This window comes from Agelaius tricolor, unplaced genomic scaffold (assembly GCF_023055355.1).
Source record: "Agelaius tricolor isolate 1412-34295 unplaced genomic scaffold, bAgeTri1.0.p SCAF_1, whole genome shotgun sequence".
Taxonomy (NCBI): Eukaryota; Metazoa; Chordata; class Aves; order Passeriformes; family Icteridae; genus Agelaius; species Agelaius tricolor.
Window position 1 is genome coordinate 33,053,237 of NW_027269261.1, and position 16,700 is coordinate 33,069,936.

General features: G+C 40.5%; 1 protein-coding gene across 1 annotated transcript in view; it reads right to left on the minus strand.

The window, feature by feature from the left end:
- ADSS2 (adenylosuccinate synthase 2) overlaps positions 1-15,498 on the minus strand; it is a 37,204-nt gene extending 21,706 nt beyond the window's left edge. The window contains exons 1-2 of the mRNA XM_071429068.1: positions 15,176-15,498; positions 528-630 (exon numbers count right to left, since the gene is read on the minus strand). Coding sequence (XP_071285169.1) covers positions 528-630; positions 15,176-15,337 — 265 coding nt within the window. The 5' untranslated portion in view covers positions 15,338-15,498. The remainder of the gene's footprint in view (positions 1-527; positions 631-15,175) is intronic.
- Between the last annotated feature and the right edge of the window lie 1,202 nt (positions 15,499-16,700).

Consider the following 16,700-nt stretch of genomic DNA (forward strand, 5'->3'; position numbering starts at 1 on the left):
CACAGATCCTGGTATCACCTAGTACCTGCCACTGCCCTAAACCTTCCCATGTAGTCTCCTGAGAGTACTTCTTGGTAAGAACTCAAGAGTGTGGAAGTCTTTTGGATTTAAGCATTCATTTCACAATCCAATAGAAAAGGGAGGGAAGAACTATGGTTCAAAAAGTACTGGCAAATACTTAACAGGGCTAAAGATTAAATAAGAGTAGGGTATTCTGAGAAGAAGAGATAAATGGTAGAGAAAATAAAAGAGAATGGGAGAATGAAGATACACGGGGCAGCTAGCTGTTTACATTGGTAGGATAGATAAGAACAAAGGTGAGCTATCCAAGACACAAGAAATTTCTGTAATCCCAACTTCACAAATGAGTAAGGGCAGTATCGGTAAGACAGTAAACCATCTAGGCCCATGAAAAAATGAAGAAAAAGAATTCTGATCCTGTATGTTCTCAGATACATTTTGTTATTTTAATGTGTCAGAAGTCTGTAACTACAGTACTGTCTGTTTTTTAGAGATGTCCCACTTACCAATGAATGCAGTGACTTTTGGATTGATGATCCCACTTGGCAGAAGATGAAAGTCATACTCCACAGCATCCACAACAACTGTATGCCCTGCATTATTGCCTCCCTGAGTGGGGGCAAAGAAAGAAAAAAAGTGTTAACAGTTTATGACACTAAGGACAAATGAACACGCAATATAGAGACCAAGTAAATTGGTTCCACAGTTTTCATTTCTGTTAGTAACAAAAGAGCATTCAGAGACTTCCCAGGAAATCAGCCAAACTTGTTCCATCAAACTGGACAATTTCAACATCAGTATTATCTGCCATATAGACTTTGGACAGTGTTTTGGTTCATCAAAGGTACAAAATTGTGGAATGAGATTAAAATATTTGTAAAATCATCAGATATAAATATTCTAGAACATGCAAACATTTCTAAAAGCCATCATCAGTTTTATTCGTTTTCTTTTACAGTTATGGAAAGTAAAGTATTAAGAGTGGAATTGCAACCTCAGCAAAGTAAAAAAAAAACAAACAACCAAATCCCCAGTTAAACTGGGAGTATAAAACCATACAGCTATTGGGATAAGTAAGTGTCATCATGTGGCAATACACAAGCTTGTTGTTCTGACCTTTGAGTGTATTTCTATGAATAGTAACCAGTGAAACTACCTAGTTCATTCTATACCTCCTTCCTGATAAGAGAAGTTATGTAAGAGTTACAAGTCATTTATGTTAAATACATGTTATGTTAAACATGCTTTTAAGGGGTGAATCTAAAAACAACTAAAACAACTGCGTTTTCCTAAGTTACCAGAAACCATTTACATCAAACTAACACTTTAAACATTTCTAGCACTTTTCATTACAACAAAGAGAGCATTAAGAGATTCATTAAACACTGAAATCCATCTAAAATACTAAAAGAAGCTTGTGACCAAGTCTTAAAGACAGTCAAGAAAGGCTTATGAAACTAAAAAGATTACAAAACAGTTCCCAAATATCCCCAGTTCTTGTTTGCTGTACTTTTGAAAATAAGCTTATACTCTCTTGTGACCCAGTCATTTGTGCAAGACAAGGTTACACACAAACGGTTCTGTTTGTCATAACCACAGGAACATCCTTTAAAGGCTCCTCACAGCAGAAGTTAAACAAACTGCTTCATAGAAAGAAAACCTTAAAGAAAGACTTTTAAGCTGTGACACCTTTCAGCACAAGACAAACTGAAGAAAGGCATTACATGAAAAAAAAAAAAACCGTAAGAATTATTAATCCATGGAATTATAAATCTGAAATATTTCAGAATATTGTATCACAAATGAACTTTTCTAAGCAATGGACTCAATAGCTACTCACTACTTCTGTAACATTCACAAAACATGACTCCAATACATAAAGCTGTATCTGACAATACAAATAAAGAGTAGTTGTAGATATCAAACATTTGTGCCAGTACACAGACACACCTGCCACAGGTACAAGCCCAATCTCATTGAAGTCAGCAATGAAAATTTTGTAATTTCAGCATTATTTATTTGAGTACTTGTGACCACTTCACCTCCTCTAAAAAGACAGAAAACTTAAAAACCTTCACCCAACAAAGGAAATGCCTGAGATTAATAAAAGTTTAACTTTTTAAATAACATTGCAGAATTTTTCCATGAACTGAACGTTACCTTGAAGTAGATGTAAAGATTTTTGGATGCAGATTTTCTCTGCAAGTGATCTCAATCAGACAATGACAAATTTTCAATTCACAACAAATGAAACACATTTAACCAAGACATAAAGCAGGCTTTTTAAATTTACTCTTTTAAGGAAGTAATAAATGCTCAGGAATAAACTTCCTATTTGCATTCTTTCTACTCAACAGCTTTAAGGAAGGTTATTTAGCAGTCTACCACTCCACAACTGTGTCATTGATTTAAAAGGATGTTAACTAGATACATTAGCTGATACATAATTTACAATTATTTTTGAAATGCAATGCTGATACTCCTGAGCTACTGCAAGTTACTCCAAAAGTAGACAATATTTTAAGAACTATTAAATTATATACTTATATAAAATGCACTAGGTATTTTTTGTAATAAAAGACATTCATTTTCTACTCAATGTTTGAGAAGCTAAGCAAAACAGCACAGTTATGCACTAAAGTATCATTTATAGTCATGTACTTGTGCTGAAAGTGGTAGTTACCTATTTCCACATGAGATTCCTTCAAATTATTCATTTCTATTAGATTCACTGCTAATATCAGTCTAGACTTTAACATAAGCACTGAAGTGCTTTAAATGAAAATTCAATATATAGGTCTAAGTACAATACTGAAGTACTGAGGTATTAGTAATTTACAAATGGGAAGACAAGTCCAAAGTCTCCCACAGCAGCATAAATAAACTGGACTAACTCATAAATAACACTAACATAGTGAATGACTATTCATTTGAAATTCTCTACTAGCAACAAGTTAATTTCATGTGTTGCTTCTCAAATTATTTTTTTTAAAAATTTAGAAGGTTCTCTTATGTCATGAATGTCAAAAAAAAAAAAAACCACACAACAACAACAACAAAAAAACCAAAACCACTGGCCACTCTAGAAATTAGATCATGATCAACAATAAATTCTTAGTGTCCTAAAGTTTGCCAAGTTACTAGTGCCATTCAGACATGGCAACCTAAAGTTCAGCAGTCACATGTGCTTGAACAAGGTGTACAGCATGCAGCCTCTGACTCTGCTGGTCACAAGAGTGTAACTGCTGACTTCAGGCAGTGTCAAGATTTCATCTTTGCACTGCTGAGTGATGCCAAGGGTGCTGGCTCCATGCTCACTGAAAAATACCCCATGGCTGACAGAAGAAAAATGGCATTTTACTTTCTAATAAACCTTGACTGTTCATGCAACAGAGCTCATGCTTCACCTAGAAGCAAACTACTGGTATTTAGTCTGCATGTTTACTGTGAGCAGCTCCACTTTAAGGGATTTTGCTAGAGTAGAGACTAAAGTAGAAAATGTGTGACAAATCAGCATCTTAAGCCATATGAATACTTCAAGGTTTTCAAGAGAGTATTTTCAGATTAGACTCAAATTTCAATCTCAGAAATTATTGATTATAATATTATGATGCCCACAATGTGAAAAGATTCAATCCCTAAAGTGTTATTGATGGAAGCTGTCTGCTAGAATATTAAGTCAGTCCCCACACTGCTCTTGATGTCATTCTGTCAAAATGAGTCATTTTGGAAAGTATTTTTAATTTCAAACCCTATTTTAAGAGAGCATTAAATACCAGCATGTCATGAATTCAATTTTCAAAATTCTTCTGCTTATTTACAGGTAAGCTCTACCCTGACTGCAGAAGTGCAAGCATGTGGTTACACAGTAGGAGTTGTAATATTTTAAAATAATGGTTTACACTGTACACTTTACAGTGAACTTGCAGTGAAGTGTACACATGTTGTGTGCTCAGACATTGCTCAACACAGGTTTGGTAAACAATTCTAATTACAGAAATCTGAACTCAGCGTTCTAGTGTGGTGAGGTGAAGGGGAGGGTTGTTTTTAGGTTATGGGGTTTGAATTTGTTTTGGGTTGTTTTTTCCCTTTTCCAGATATTGATGTTAATGCAGGCAACTATTGCCTCTGAGCATAATTTAAGCTTTAAACTGATGAAGTCACTCCTGGCTTCTGTGCTTTCCATCTGGATTTCTCACTCCTCCTCCCTCATCCAACTAAACCAAATGGGATAAGCTAGGTCATTCAAACTAACACTCCTCTGATTCACATGTTTAAACATTAATAATGGAGAACTAACTGTGGCAATTATTTTCACTACTAGTTAAACAAAGTTCATGTTCAAATGATATTCAATACCTTACATAAAGCTTTTGCCAAAGGGAAATTAAGATATACAAGTCATTTCAGTCAAAATATACAGTCATTAAGGCTGGCAATACTCCCTAGCTAACTAAATAAAAAATCAGTTTACCACATCTCAGTAATCTTCTAAGTACCCAAACAGGACTTCTCTCCCATACATGTGAAAACCAACACACGTGTGCCAACACAGGCAGTGGACAAATGTGCAGCAAGACCACAGGATGCTCTGGCTCAGTCTGGAATACACTACACACATGTAGCACTGGCTTCCTTTGCCTTTCTCCCTGCACAAGATTTCCTTTGGCTGAGCCAACAAGTGTGCCATGGCCAAGATACTCAGCCCTGAGGGCAAGGCAACTCTGGATTTGCCTACAAACAGACCGACTGCACAAAAGGACTGATGGGGCTGAAAGACCACTTCTTATACATGAGAGAGGTAAGACCCCAGCAGCACTCTGAACAAAGAACTTCTTCATTGGCATGCTATCTTCCCATTCTGCAGAACAGCAGCAGAGGAAGCCTTTTTCATCACAGAAAAATGAGTATATAGGAATAGAACAAAGAACATAAAACCAATTCTACAGTTCTCTGGCAACAAAACAGCAACCCAAAACAAAGAGCAGTAAGAACCAGCAACAACCAGTAACATCATGCTCCTGTCAAGGGCCTCACTCAGGACTACACCTGAAGTCCCAGGCATACTTCACTTACATACAGTGACATTTACTTGTACATCTCTATCAAGACATAGCATTGCAGTCTAAGCATACTTTAAGGTTTCTAAAATTGGATTTTCAGAAGTCAGCAACCTTCTTAACACTAAATTAAGCTAAAAGCATTTGGTTTGTTTGTCTTCCTTCCTTCCATTATTTTTTCTCCTTGCATCTTTCAGCACAGTACTTGGAAGAGTTCTCTCTCCACTCCCGAACGATTTGCAGTGACCAAAGAATCAGCGCTTTCAGCAGCCCACAGCTTTATCAAATTACAATGTAAAATCCAGCTCAAAAGGGTGCCAGTTGGACTAGAATGAAAACATTTCCTTCCATTTATTGGGAGACACAGCATGAAAACCATTATGAATAACAAGCATGAACCTTTGCTGTGTGTCCCAACATGACATGAACTGCTGAAGCGAGTCCAGAGGAGGGCCATGAAGAAGATGGGGGCTGGAGCACCTCTTCTGTGAAAACAGGTTGAGAGAGCTGGAATTGTTCAGCCTGGCAAAGAGAAGGCTCTGGTGCAACTTCTCTGCAGCCTCCCAGTACCCAAGGGACCTACAAGAGACTTGCAGAGGGACTTTTTACATGAAGTGACAGAACAAGGGGGAATGGCTTTTAACGGAGAGAAGGCAGGCTGAGATTAGATATTAAGAAGAAATTCTTTACTCTGGGGGTGGTGAGACACTGCAACAGGTTGTCCAGGGAAGTGGTGGATATCCCATCCCTCCCTTAAAGTGCCTAAAGCAGGGCTGGATGGAGCTCTGAGCAACTCAGTCTAACGAAAGGTGTTCCCACCCATAGCAGAAGGGGGTGGAACTAAGGGATATTCGAAGCACCTTCCAACTAAAACCATTCCACAATTCTGTGATTTCAGTACAAGGATTTAGTCTAAGGTCTTAGTTTGATTGATGAACAATTTAAAATCCTATTAAGAGATAGTAGCTTTTTTTCTCCTTGCATAATCTTGACACTATTAAATTACAGTATTATTTTAAAGTATTTCAAGGGGAATAGGGAAAGTAAGATCAGGTACATGATCATTACTTAATCTGTAATATTTAAACAAAACCTGTGTAGGGTAACTGAACATATAAACTCTTAAACGGCATTATTCCAGTTTTACTAGAGCAGTATGCTTAAATGACTTTCTTGAAAAAGCATATGATCCCTGACCACTAGCTAGTAATCTTGAAATATCCAAGATATTCAACATGTAGAAGAGCTAAATTTACAGGAGACAGGAAGGTGCCCACTAATACAGAAATTATCACACTACTACTGTTAAGATTGATAGCAATCCTTGTAACAAAGCCTCATACCTACCTTCTACAAACATGGTTCCATAAAATATTCCCTACAATACACTGTTTTTGAATATTTTACACTGGCAAGCTGTGCAGAGACATTTTCTTAACGTAAACAAAAAACCACCCAAGGTTTTTTTCTTTACTTCAGCTTGTTAAAGATTAATTAGCCCAGAAATCCTTCTCAGTGTAAGCACCACACCCAAGAATCTGCATATTCAATTCAGATAGGTTGGTCAGTACTAGACACAAAACAAGATAGTATTCTAAAACATACCTATCCTGGCAAACAGGAACAGAATCAGTGACATGCATACAGAGGGGTCATAAGATAGCAAAGGCAGCTGCAAGCATTGCTCTTCTGGGAGCTGTTTGATAATCATTCTTTGAAAACACCCTTTTCACAAGAGTGTTGAGCACCCGAAAATACTAATTTGAAAGGAGAAAAAGTCATTATCTGCTAGCTGACATTTTACTAGAAACAAGCTTGAAACATCAATAAATCAAACAAGTGACTTCTCTAGCCAAAAGCCACTATCAAAGCACCAGAAAGCAACACTCACCACAAACACTACACTTGTGCACCTGACACAAACACAACAGTTACACAATCCTGTGCCCTTGCCCAGACAGCATCACTGGAAAAACCAATGAAGGCTAATGAATAGTATCAGAGGACACACTTTAAACACACTGATTGAACAGTGCTTCTAATAGGACATCTATGGTAATTTTAAGGGTAATCAGTTCAGCACTTCCCCTGGCTATGCAAAATTACTTACTTTCTTTTGCTTTCTATAGCTTTTAAATACCGTAACTGCCAACATTTTGGGTAAAGAACAGAACAAAACTAGTAAAAATATTAATGCAAGCACCTGACTGCAATTTTACAATTTTTTCCTTATAGCTCTGAAGACTGAAAAAATTTTTAGATGTGTAACTATTACAGAGTCATATTTTGGACCCACACTGCTAAACTCCTAAGGATATATGAGCAACTTTAAGGATAAGTCTTCTCACTTTGAACCTTCCCAAAGCTCTTTAGACTGCTACATTCTGTCCATGCACAATAGCTTTCTAATCACATATACAGCATGGAGAAGAAGCATTGATAATAATATTTAACAGCAATTTTTTTCCAGAATTGCCTTGTACAAGTGAAAAGCCCCCAAGGAACGTTCATATATTAAGCTGATTCACTGGACAAAGAGGAACCAGCCTTTTTATTGGAGTTCTGTAGGAGTCTTGATAATTTAATAAAGTTAATTTGACAAAATAGTTATGATGCTGGTCTTCAGAAAGGTGAACTGATGACTATTTAATCAATATTTTTGCAACATAATCTCAACTCTCAGGATTAAAGAGAGTTGCTCTTTTTAAACCAAAAGATTATTTTCTTAATGAATTAAAATAGCACAAGGAAGTTTATCAGCTAAGACTTCAAGTTTCCAGTGTATAACGAGCCATTACCAAAACTCAGCTTATGGAACTGGATGTTACAAGCTCTGGTATATTTTATGTGGAATGCCTGTTAACTTAGGAGCTCACATGAAGCTGAATGAAGCCAACAACTCAGGAAACATGGAATCTCACTTCCCAAAAAGACTGAAAATTATACAAAGCCCGACTCAAATGCTTACAGAGACATCCTCCTGAACCAGAACACTTTTTCTCTGATGAGTCTGATCAGGGAAGTTCCTTGCTCCTCAGTTTGCAGCCAATCTCACTGGTTTGCTAAAAATGCATGCAAGGGACATCACCACTTGTCCTTCCAGTTTAAGGCATAAGAATTTGCAGTTCTTCCATCATCTTCCTGGCACAGGGAACTCTTTCAGTGAATGATGGATATACTTAGTATATCCATCATTCACTGAAAGACAGTCCCTTTCAGTTTTAAATTCATTCTAGCTTAAAACTTTGGAGGTTTCCCTTCCTTTTTTTTTGTTTTTTGCAAAAAAAGTGACAACAATCTAATAGGAAACAAACATAAATGGACCAATTTAGATATTCAGCAAAACCAAAAAGGAAAGCAGAATTCTTGTACATAAACTGAAAGCAGAAAATATGTCTCCTCATTATAAGCAGAAAAAAACCCCAGCAAAACATTCCTTGTTCTGGAAAACCTTTGTGTAGAGCACAAAGAGCAGGAATGAATGTGTGCCATGTGTGTTACCCAAATATTACATGTGCACATATGTAAATAGAAGATGCAAGTAAGAAACCACTGCAAGAACACAAATGTAGTGCATGTAAAATTAAGACAGAGGAACAACAGCATATCTTTATCCATTTTAGATCTATCTATGTTGAAAATAGTTGGGTTTTTTGCCAGAGCACATCTTTGTTAGTCAAGAGCAGACCAGATGTTTGCATAAACACCAGAACAGTTAAATCCCTTCTGAACACATCGAGACAGTTCAAGACCCTTCCTACAGCAGTCCCACCATAGCTGCTAAGACTGGTCTGCATTACTACAACTTTACTTAGCAGTGGAGGTGCTTAGGAGAAAAAAGACTGCAGGAAAGCAGATTGAAATTGCAATTAACAGCATATTGTGAAATGGCTCTCTAAACTGGTACTAAATACAAGAGTATTCAAAGCAGCTTTGAAATACTGACATGTGCATTTAAGAGAACCATCTACCCAAAAAGTCTATGATGACAATCACTGCCTTTTCTTATGACATGATCATGCCAAGTTGTCTATCTCAAAAATATGATGCCTCAGGGAAGAGCAAAGAAGTCTTTCAAGTTATTTCCTCTAGAATAAAAATTAGTTGTCTACTTTAAAGAGATGTTATCTCATGCAATGTTAAGGAAGAAGCCATACACTCCTTTCAACTCTCTCCATCAGATGTGTGTGTGCATAATTTTTTCTACAGTTTACTTTTATTGCTACCACATTCCAGCATTCATTTTTAGCTCAGGGCAACCACTGTTGTTTCTGAGCTAGCTATCCAAGTGACTGCCAAGTTGGGCAAGAAGCAAGTCAATGTTGTTTTGGCATCATATGCTTGTAAACATTTTCATTTAACTCTTAGATGAAAAGTAAAAAATATACCAAGAAAGCTGGATACTACCATCATGTACAAGAAACATGTGAAAGGCTGCTTCTTGCCACAATCAGATTCTGGGAATGCTGAGCACACCTTTAAAAAATTCATCAGTCTAACGAGCAGACACATCTGAACCCCATGATGCATCCCCAAGTAGGCACAGCTCTGCAACTACTATGCTACTCACTTCTCATTTCAAGACATATTGTCAAAAATTTATTTTGACTTTAAGAATGCAAACCATCCCCCTTTAAAAATGTAAAAACAATTTTAAAAGCCACAAGGTTTGGATATTAATTCATTTTCTCATGTTCTCATCTATTTTGTGTTTAGTTTCTCTCTCTCTCCCCTCTCCATCCCCACTGAGTAAACAGCTAACAAACCCTAGTGCATAACCTACCACTGAATCTCTGTATAAACAGCAGCCAGCAGTTAGCCATTTTCTTCGTTTACAAATCCATTCATGTTTGCAAGATCTGAATGTAGTTCAAGGAGCCATCATGTTACACACTTTATAAAGGTTTCTCAAACTTTGGCTAGACTTCAGAAATTTCTGAATGTGTAGTATGAGCGTTGCTGCGTCAAGAATGTAGTTTGAGGCCGAATGTAACAAAATAACACTGTGTTTTACACATTCACCTGTTTTCTCCTAACAACTAAAACATTAACTTTTCTGAAGTCCATTAATCTTATGGAACTCCATCCATTTCTCTATACTGACAGAATTAGCTCTGAGAACTACTACAGAAAGGAGTTATTCAGACTCTTTAGAGATGGTTCTGACTTTGTTTTACCCGACCTGCAAAATTTTATTGTGTGGCAATGCCTATATATGCTAGGTAGGAAACAGGAGTTATTATTGAAGTCCAGAATAAAGACCAATCTATCTCTAAGGCATAAAAGAGATCAAGTGAGACAGGCAGATAAGGAACAAGAAAAACATTCAAAGCACAGATATGTCCAGCACTGCATTGCTTCAATGCACAAAACTCCACCAATGTGTGCTACAGTCACAACAATATTCAAGAGGGGACATGAAAAACAAAAAGTTACTTTGGGAACACTTACAGAAAACATGTTCCAAATGCATGAAGTAGCACAGTAGTAATAAAAAAAATGCATTTGAAATCTTAATGAACTGCTGCAGAGTATTGCATCTCAGTCAACAAACACATACATTAAGCTTCTGTAGTAATAGGTAACAGTAAGATGGAAAGAGCATTAAGAAATCAGTAGATCAAGGTATAATTCGCTCTTTAGTGCTTTTAAGGCCTTCTTTGTTAATAGTGCAAACTTTATGAGCTGGAAAATCACATTTAAACTGTTCTTCTGTTTAAAATAACGTAGACATTGTGTGATTGTTTACAGTAATAAGAGATCACCTGCCGGTGATGCTTTAAAGCAGGTCTGTAAGCACAGGGCTCACTGATGGGGTAGGCCAAAGACATCACTTTAGTGACCCTTTCCTCACCAGAGCACACCACTGACACGCTGCAACCACTACAAGGTCCAGCAGTGCACCCAGCACTTAAAGAAAGCTCTAGCTAGGCATCACTTACTGAACGCCTGAGCAGCTAAAAAATGAGCACCAACAACTATAGCTATTGATTCTGGTATTCCTAATTCTGCATGGCTTGCATAGGCTCTAGAGTGAAATATTTTTCAAATAAGAATATTCAGAAAAAAACAGTGGGCTTGGCAAATTGAAGATTTTTTTTCATTCCCATTTTTTTAAAAAAAGTAGCCATATAAAGATTAGTGAAGGTATCAGGCAGCATTCGTGTGAGGACTTCAGTCAGCAGTTGATCGATGGTAACCATTATCAATTGCTTATCAGCTGATTGATGGTGGCTGCTTAACCCCAAGGATCTGCACACTGAAAACTCCTCTAGATGCTGCACTACAGTTGCCACATTATCAAGCAATTAGCAGTGGCATTGCTGTACACGCTGCTGTTGGGCAGAAGAGAAAAAGGGATTATGAAGACTCCACACACTGCAATTCCCTTGCATTAGGAGCTCAGGAGTAGAATCCCACAGCAGGCACAACACACTGAAACCAGATGAGAAGATCTGGCAAGAAGCTGCAATTCTGCTTCGAAGTAGCAACAACATGTAGGACAGTACTAAAAAAACAGCAAAATGGGATTCTTTAGCATCAGGAATATGGCATAAAAATAAGTGAAAGCTTAGAAATCTTACTTCTGTGTATTATATTCTCTGACTAAATCAACTACCTCCAATAGTAAGAAAAGGAAGCGACCAAACTTGCTGATGAAATGAGTGAAAGAGAATAGAATCAGTGCAAATATTACATTTTTCACTGCATGGTAAACACTGGTAGATTGGGTGGAAGGGTGCTGTTAATATAAGAGATACATAGCATCTTTTGGTACTGCATTTCTTTTGAAAAAAATATTATCTAAAATAACTTGCTTGCATTAATTTCCCAGTTCCATCACTGCCACTAACAAATGAAACTCTGATATTTCATTCCCTAACTTGGCTGCACTCTGTAATGGTAGGAAGTCCTTAATCAGAACAAGAAATGTTTTCCCTAACTTTCCATTATCTGTGGAATTTACAAAACACAATGTAACATTAAAAATTGCCAGGCTTGCTGGCATGAAGGCTAACTGCTTACTAAGAGAAAACTATATCAATCAAATCATACAAAACCAGCGTTTTTCTGGCAATTATTCCTCAATCCCAAATCAATTCTTGCTCTATTTTACTGTCTGAACTATGATTTATGTGATAGCGTGTAGAGCTTGTTCTTTAATACACTGAAGACAAGATAGAGGTTTAAGTGCAAAGTCTCACCAATGTATTTGTTTTATCAACAGTACCATATTACCAGAAACCCCCAAGAGGTAAATCAAGAACAATGAACAATTCTGATTTTACAGTGGAAGAACAACTACACACTTTACCTGTCATATAGACAGGTTTGTATTAATTGTATCTGAACCCTGTGCAATATCTTCACAAAAGTATCATAGGTGCCAGTGCAGTTTCAACTACATGCATGCAGCCCTTGGATATATTTTAATTTTAGCTTAGCTTCTTTCAACAGTTGTTTTTGAAACCATAATAAATTAAATTCTGTTAAATTCTGAAGCTGCCTTCTGAAAATTCCATTCTCTTCCCATAAGCACAAGACTGCTTTTCACGACCTCTAAACCTAAGACAAAATACTCTAGAGGGTGCTATTTAGAAGTAGAGTCATAATGCAACTTATTTCCTGACACACTCATTCAGCTAACTGCACCCAAGTGAGCACCTGGTCCCAAATGCCCCAGTTGGTTGATCAAATTGGAGTCATCAGCACACAGGCTGCTTAGGAGACAAGAAGGTATGGCCACAGATTTCAGAGTACAACTTCTCACACGGCCTCTACAGGCATCGTAAAACACAGTGATAAGTCACGTCTCGCTTTGGGGATGGGACCATTTTCATGCTCTGCATCTGCCCAGAACAAAGGACAGTGAGAAGAACCCTGGAGTGTTTCACTGTAAATACAACACAAGTTTCCAAGACATCTCAGATCTGCTACATCAACTTTCCTAGGCCTCCAACACTTGTACTAATAAATTTTCCACAAGAGCACTCTGGAAATATTTGACGTCATCCACGAGCATTCCAGCAACTCCATGGCATGATGAACAGAAAGAACCATCCTGGAATCAGTAAGAGTATAACGGTGAAATAAGAATCAGAAGCTCCAATTACAGAAAGCTGATATTAGCAAGCACCAGACCAGTGTGTGACTGTCTTTCTTGCTGGACTTGTACCACTGCAAAAAGCATAAGGGTCAGACTGATTTATCAGCACTAACAAAAAGTTCACAAATATGCTTGTATACATAGCAAGGATATTCAATAATAATAAATTATTTTATTTTATCAGTGCCATTGAAGGAGAATATTCCTATTTTCTCCTCTCATTCTGAGAAATCATTCTTTGCTCTGGACCCCTCTTTTCACAAAGGTCCTTTGAACTAATAAAGTCCAGTTTTATTTACTAGAACAGTAGAAAGTAAATCCAACAAGTAATAGTTTCCTGCCACTCTGATGAGTTAAATCAACTTACAGAAGCGTTTAATTGCCAGAGCTAGTGCATGGGTGGAGACTTGGGGAGCACAGCTATTTACAGGGAGGGAAGAAAGGAGGAAGAAAAACTTCCTTCATCAGGAGCAACAAGCTGTTAAAAATGGCAGAAGTTCATGGCTTGGGATATGGCCATGAAATTCTAGCTTGAGATAACATCAGAAGTGTTCCCTTTTCTTCATCCTTTACCCAGTTGATTCAAAACAAGTAACAAGCACATGTACACACAGAAATTCACTGTTTGCCTCTCCTGTCTCTCCTCCAAAACTTAGTATTAAACATACACATTCACCAAGTGCCCTTCAAGTTTCAAGAACAAAGTCGTAAAGGACGAACTGAGTCACTCTGTTCTGTGACCCACAAAGCCACGCAGTCATACCACAGCACCACATCAGATTATTAAAAAAAAAAAAAAGAAAAGGAAGAAAAAAAATATTCCAAACCAAAAAACAGAGAAGTGGAAAAAATAATTCATTTGTGAAAACAGCTATTTAAGAATATATTTGTTTACCTCAAAATTTAATTCACTGAATTTCAAGGTATTGACTTGTCAGCTTTGCAACTGACTTGTTTTTGAAAACACTAGTTTATGTGCACTTCTCATTGGATAACAACAGTCCAGCGTTTGGACTCTTTGGGGAATGGTACGCACTTCCAAAATATGTTTATTTAAGAGCAAATTTAATTTGCGCAGTCAACAAAAGCACACAGATAACAACACTTACGTGAAACCTGCACATACTACAGGCATTTTAGCTGCTCTATCTCTCAACTTTAAGAAAAAACCGTGTGTAGCTTCAGCTCAATGTGTTATGCTCTACAGAATTACTATACTAGAGATGCTAAGAAAAACATGTCCTCAGATCTGTGTTGCTTTAACGCAGGCATTAAGAGTATTTTGCTTGTAGGCTAGAGACGCTTTTTTTTTTGCTTTTTGGCTGAAATAAGGCCTCCATAGAGAGAGAAAAAAATACATAAATATATAAACAGGTAAATGTGGGATCCCATTGACACAACAACGATCTTAGAGCGAGGGCAGGCGAATCATTTACCAGCCAGTTTTAGCTGAAGACGACCGAGTTGTGGCGGACTACGCGAATCCCCCACGTGCATCCTACAACTCGCGGGCGGTTTCGCGCCGCTCACGGCGCTGCGGCCCGGGAGGGCTCCGGCCGCCACTGCCGGGGCGGGATCCCGGCCCCGCGGCGATGCTGCCGGAGCCGCCGAGCGCGGCCCCTTCCCGGCGCCCCCCGGACACAAAGAGTGGCAGGCCTGAGGGGGAGGGAGGACGCGACCCCAGGCGCATTCCTGCTGCCGGGGCCAGCTCTGGGCGGCGAGGAGGGCGCCTTCCTCTTCCTCCTCTTCCCCCGGCGCCGGGACAAAGGAGGCGCGGGAGGGCTGCGGAGCCCGGCACGGGGCTCTCGCCAGGGAAGGCTCCGCTGCCCCGCAGCCCCCGCCGCCCCCGGCCCTGCGCCTCCCCGGAGGCTAGGGGTAGAACCGGCGCGGTTAGAAGCGCCCGGCGGGGCCGGTAGCGGGGCCGCCCGCCTCAAGGTGACACTCGCGGCCTCCCCCGCGCCCCGGCTGCCTCCCTCCTCCTCCTCACCTGGCACCTGCAGACGATGTCGGCGTCCTGCGCTAGCAGATCCACCACCTTGCCTTTACCCTCGTCGCCCCACTGGGCGCCCAGCACGACGGTGACCCTGTTGCCGGGGCGGCGGGCGACGCACTCGCCGTTGGGGATGCAGGGGCCGCCGTGCTCCGCCATGGCTCGCGCTGCCCGCTCCGGCGCCGCTCCAGGCACATGCGGCAGCGCGCGGCAGCCGCTCCGTTCCCCCCGCCTCCGCCTCCTCCTTCCCCTCCCCGCCAGGCGGGCGGGCGGTGCCGCCGCTGGCGCGTCCAGGTGCCGCCGCCTATCGGCCTGACCTGCCCCGCCAGTCCCCGCCAGCCCGACCCCTGCCCTCAGCCGGAGCTCGCCGCTCGTTCGCGTGGAAAACCGAAGCGGCCACCGCCGTTCCCGGCCGCTCTTTTCCCCGCCGCTTCCCCACTACGCCTCCCAGTTTCGACTACGTTACCCAGCGCGCCGCGCGGCCTCCCCCACGCGAGGCGCCGCGGGGAGCCGGGCGCGGAGCATGCTGGGGCGCGTAGTCCCCGCGGGCCGCACCTGCGGCAGGACGGCGCCGCGGCGGTTGCCCCAGGCGGCCCCGCGGCGGCGGGAGGCCGAGGCACGGGGCGGGCGCGGCCATGGCGGGGCCGGGATGGCGGCTGTGCCTGGCGGCCGTGGGGAGAGGGCGCCAGGGCGGCGATGCCGTGCCCGTGGCGCAGAGGTGGCTGCGGCTCCCTCTCCCCCTGGGGTTCCAGCTGCCGCGGTAGCTGCGGCTCCTGCCGCGGGTGTCAGAGCTGCACGCGTGTGTGCAGTGTGTCGCAGCACTGCCTGCGCGCTTGGGCTCGCTGGATCAATGATCACAAGGCTGTAAATTGAAGTTTGGGGAACGAAGGCTGAATATTAGAGGCCATTTTCTCCAGAGACACCGGAACATAGCCCCAGGCTTATTCATGAGGAAATAAAACAATAATGGAAAAAACCATAGCAGAGAAACGCCTTCACCGTGCACACTCAAAAGTGGAATTGATGTCTCAGTGGCTGTTTTCATTCCTTCCTGCTTCATAGAACCAACAACCCCGAGGGATGATTTTTTTTCCTTTATTTATTTTTTTTTTTCTGTAAAGTAGCTATTAAAAAGGCATAAAAATGGGAACGATGTAATAATTATTGCCAAGACAGTTACTCAAAGACCTGAGTCACTGAGCAGTCACAGCAGCTGTCTGGAAGGCCGAAGTCTTTGATTTTAGTTGCTTCTCAGCTCTTTCAGATTTATTCCAGCCGAGAAGTTGAGGATCTATAAAAGCCACTGGAGAAAAGTTTAACTGTATCTTGTAAAGCTAGAGAGGTATGTAACACATAATTAAATACAATATTGACAGAGAGCCTTTTTTTTTTTAACTGGAAATACATAAATCGTGAATGTCAGTGCTAACAGATGCTATGACAAAATAGTCAATTTGGAACGAAGACATTGAGCAACTGCAAATGATGGGAGGCTATTGTGTATATACAATTCAAGGAGCAT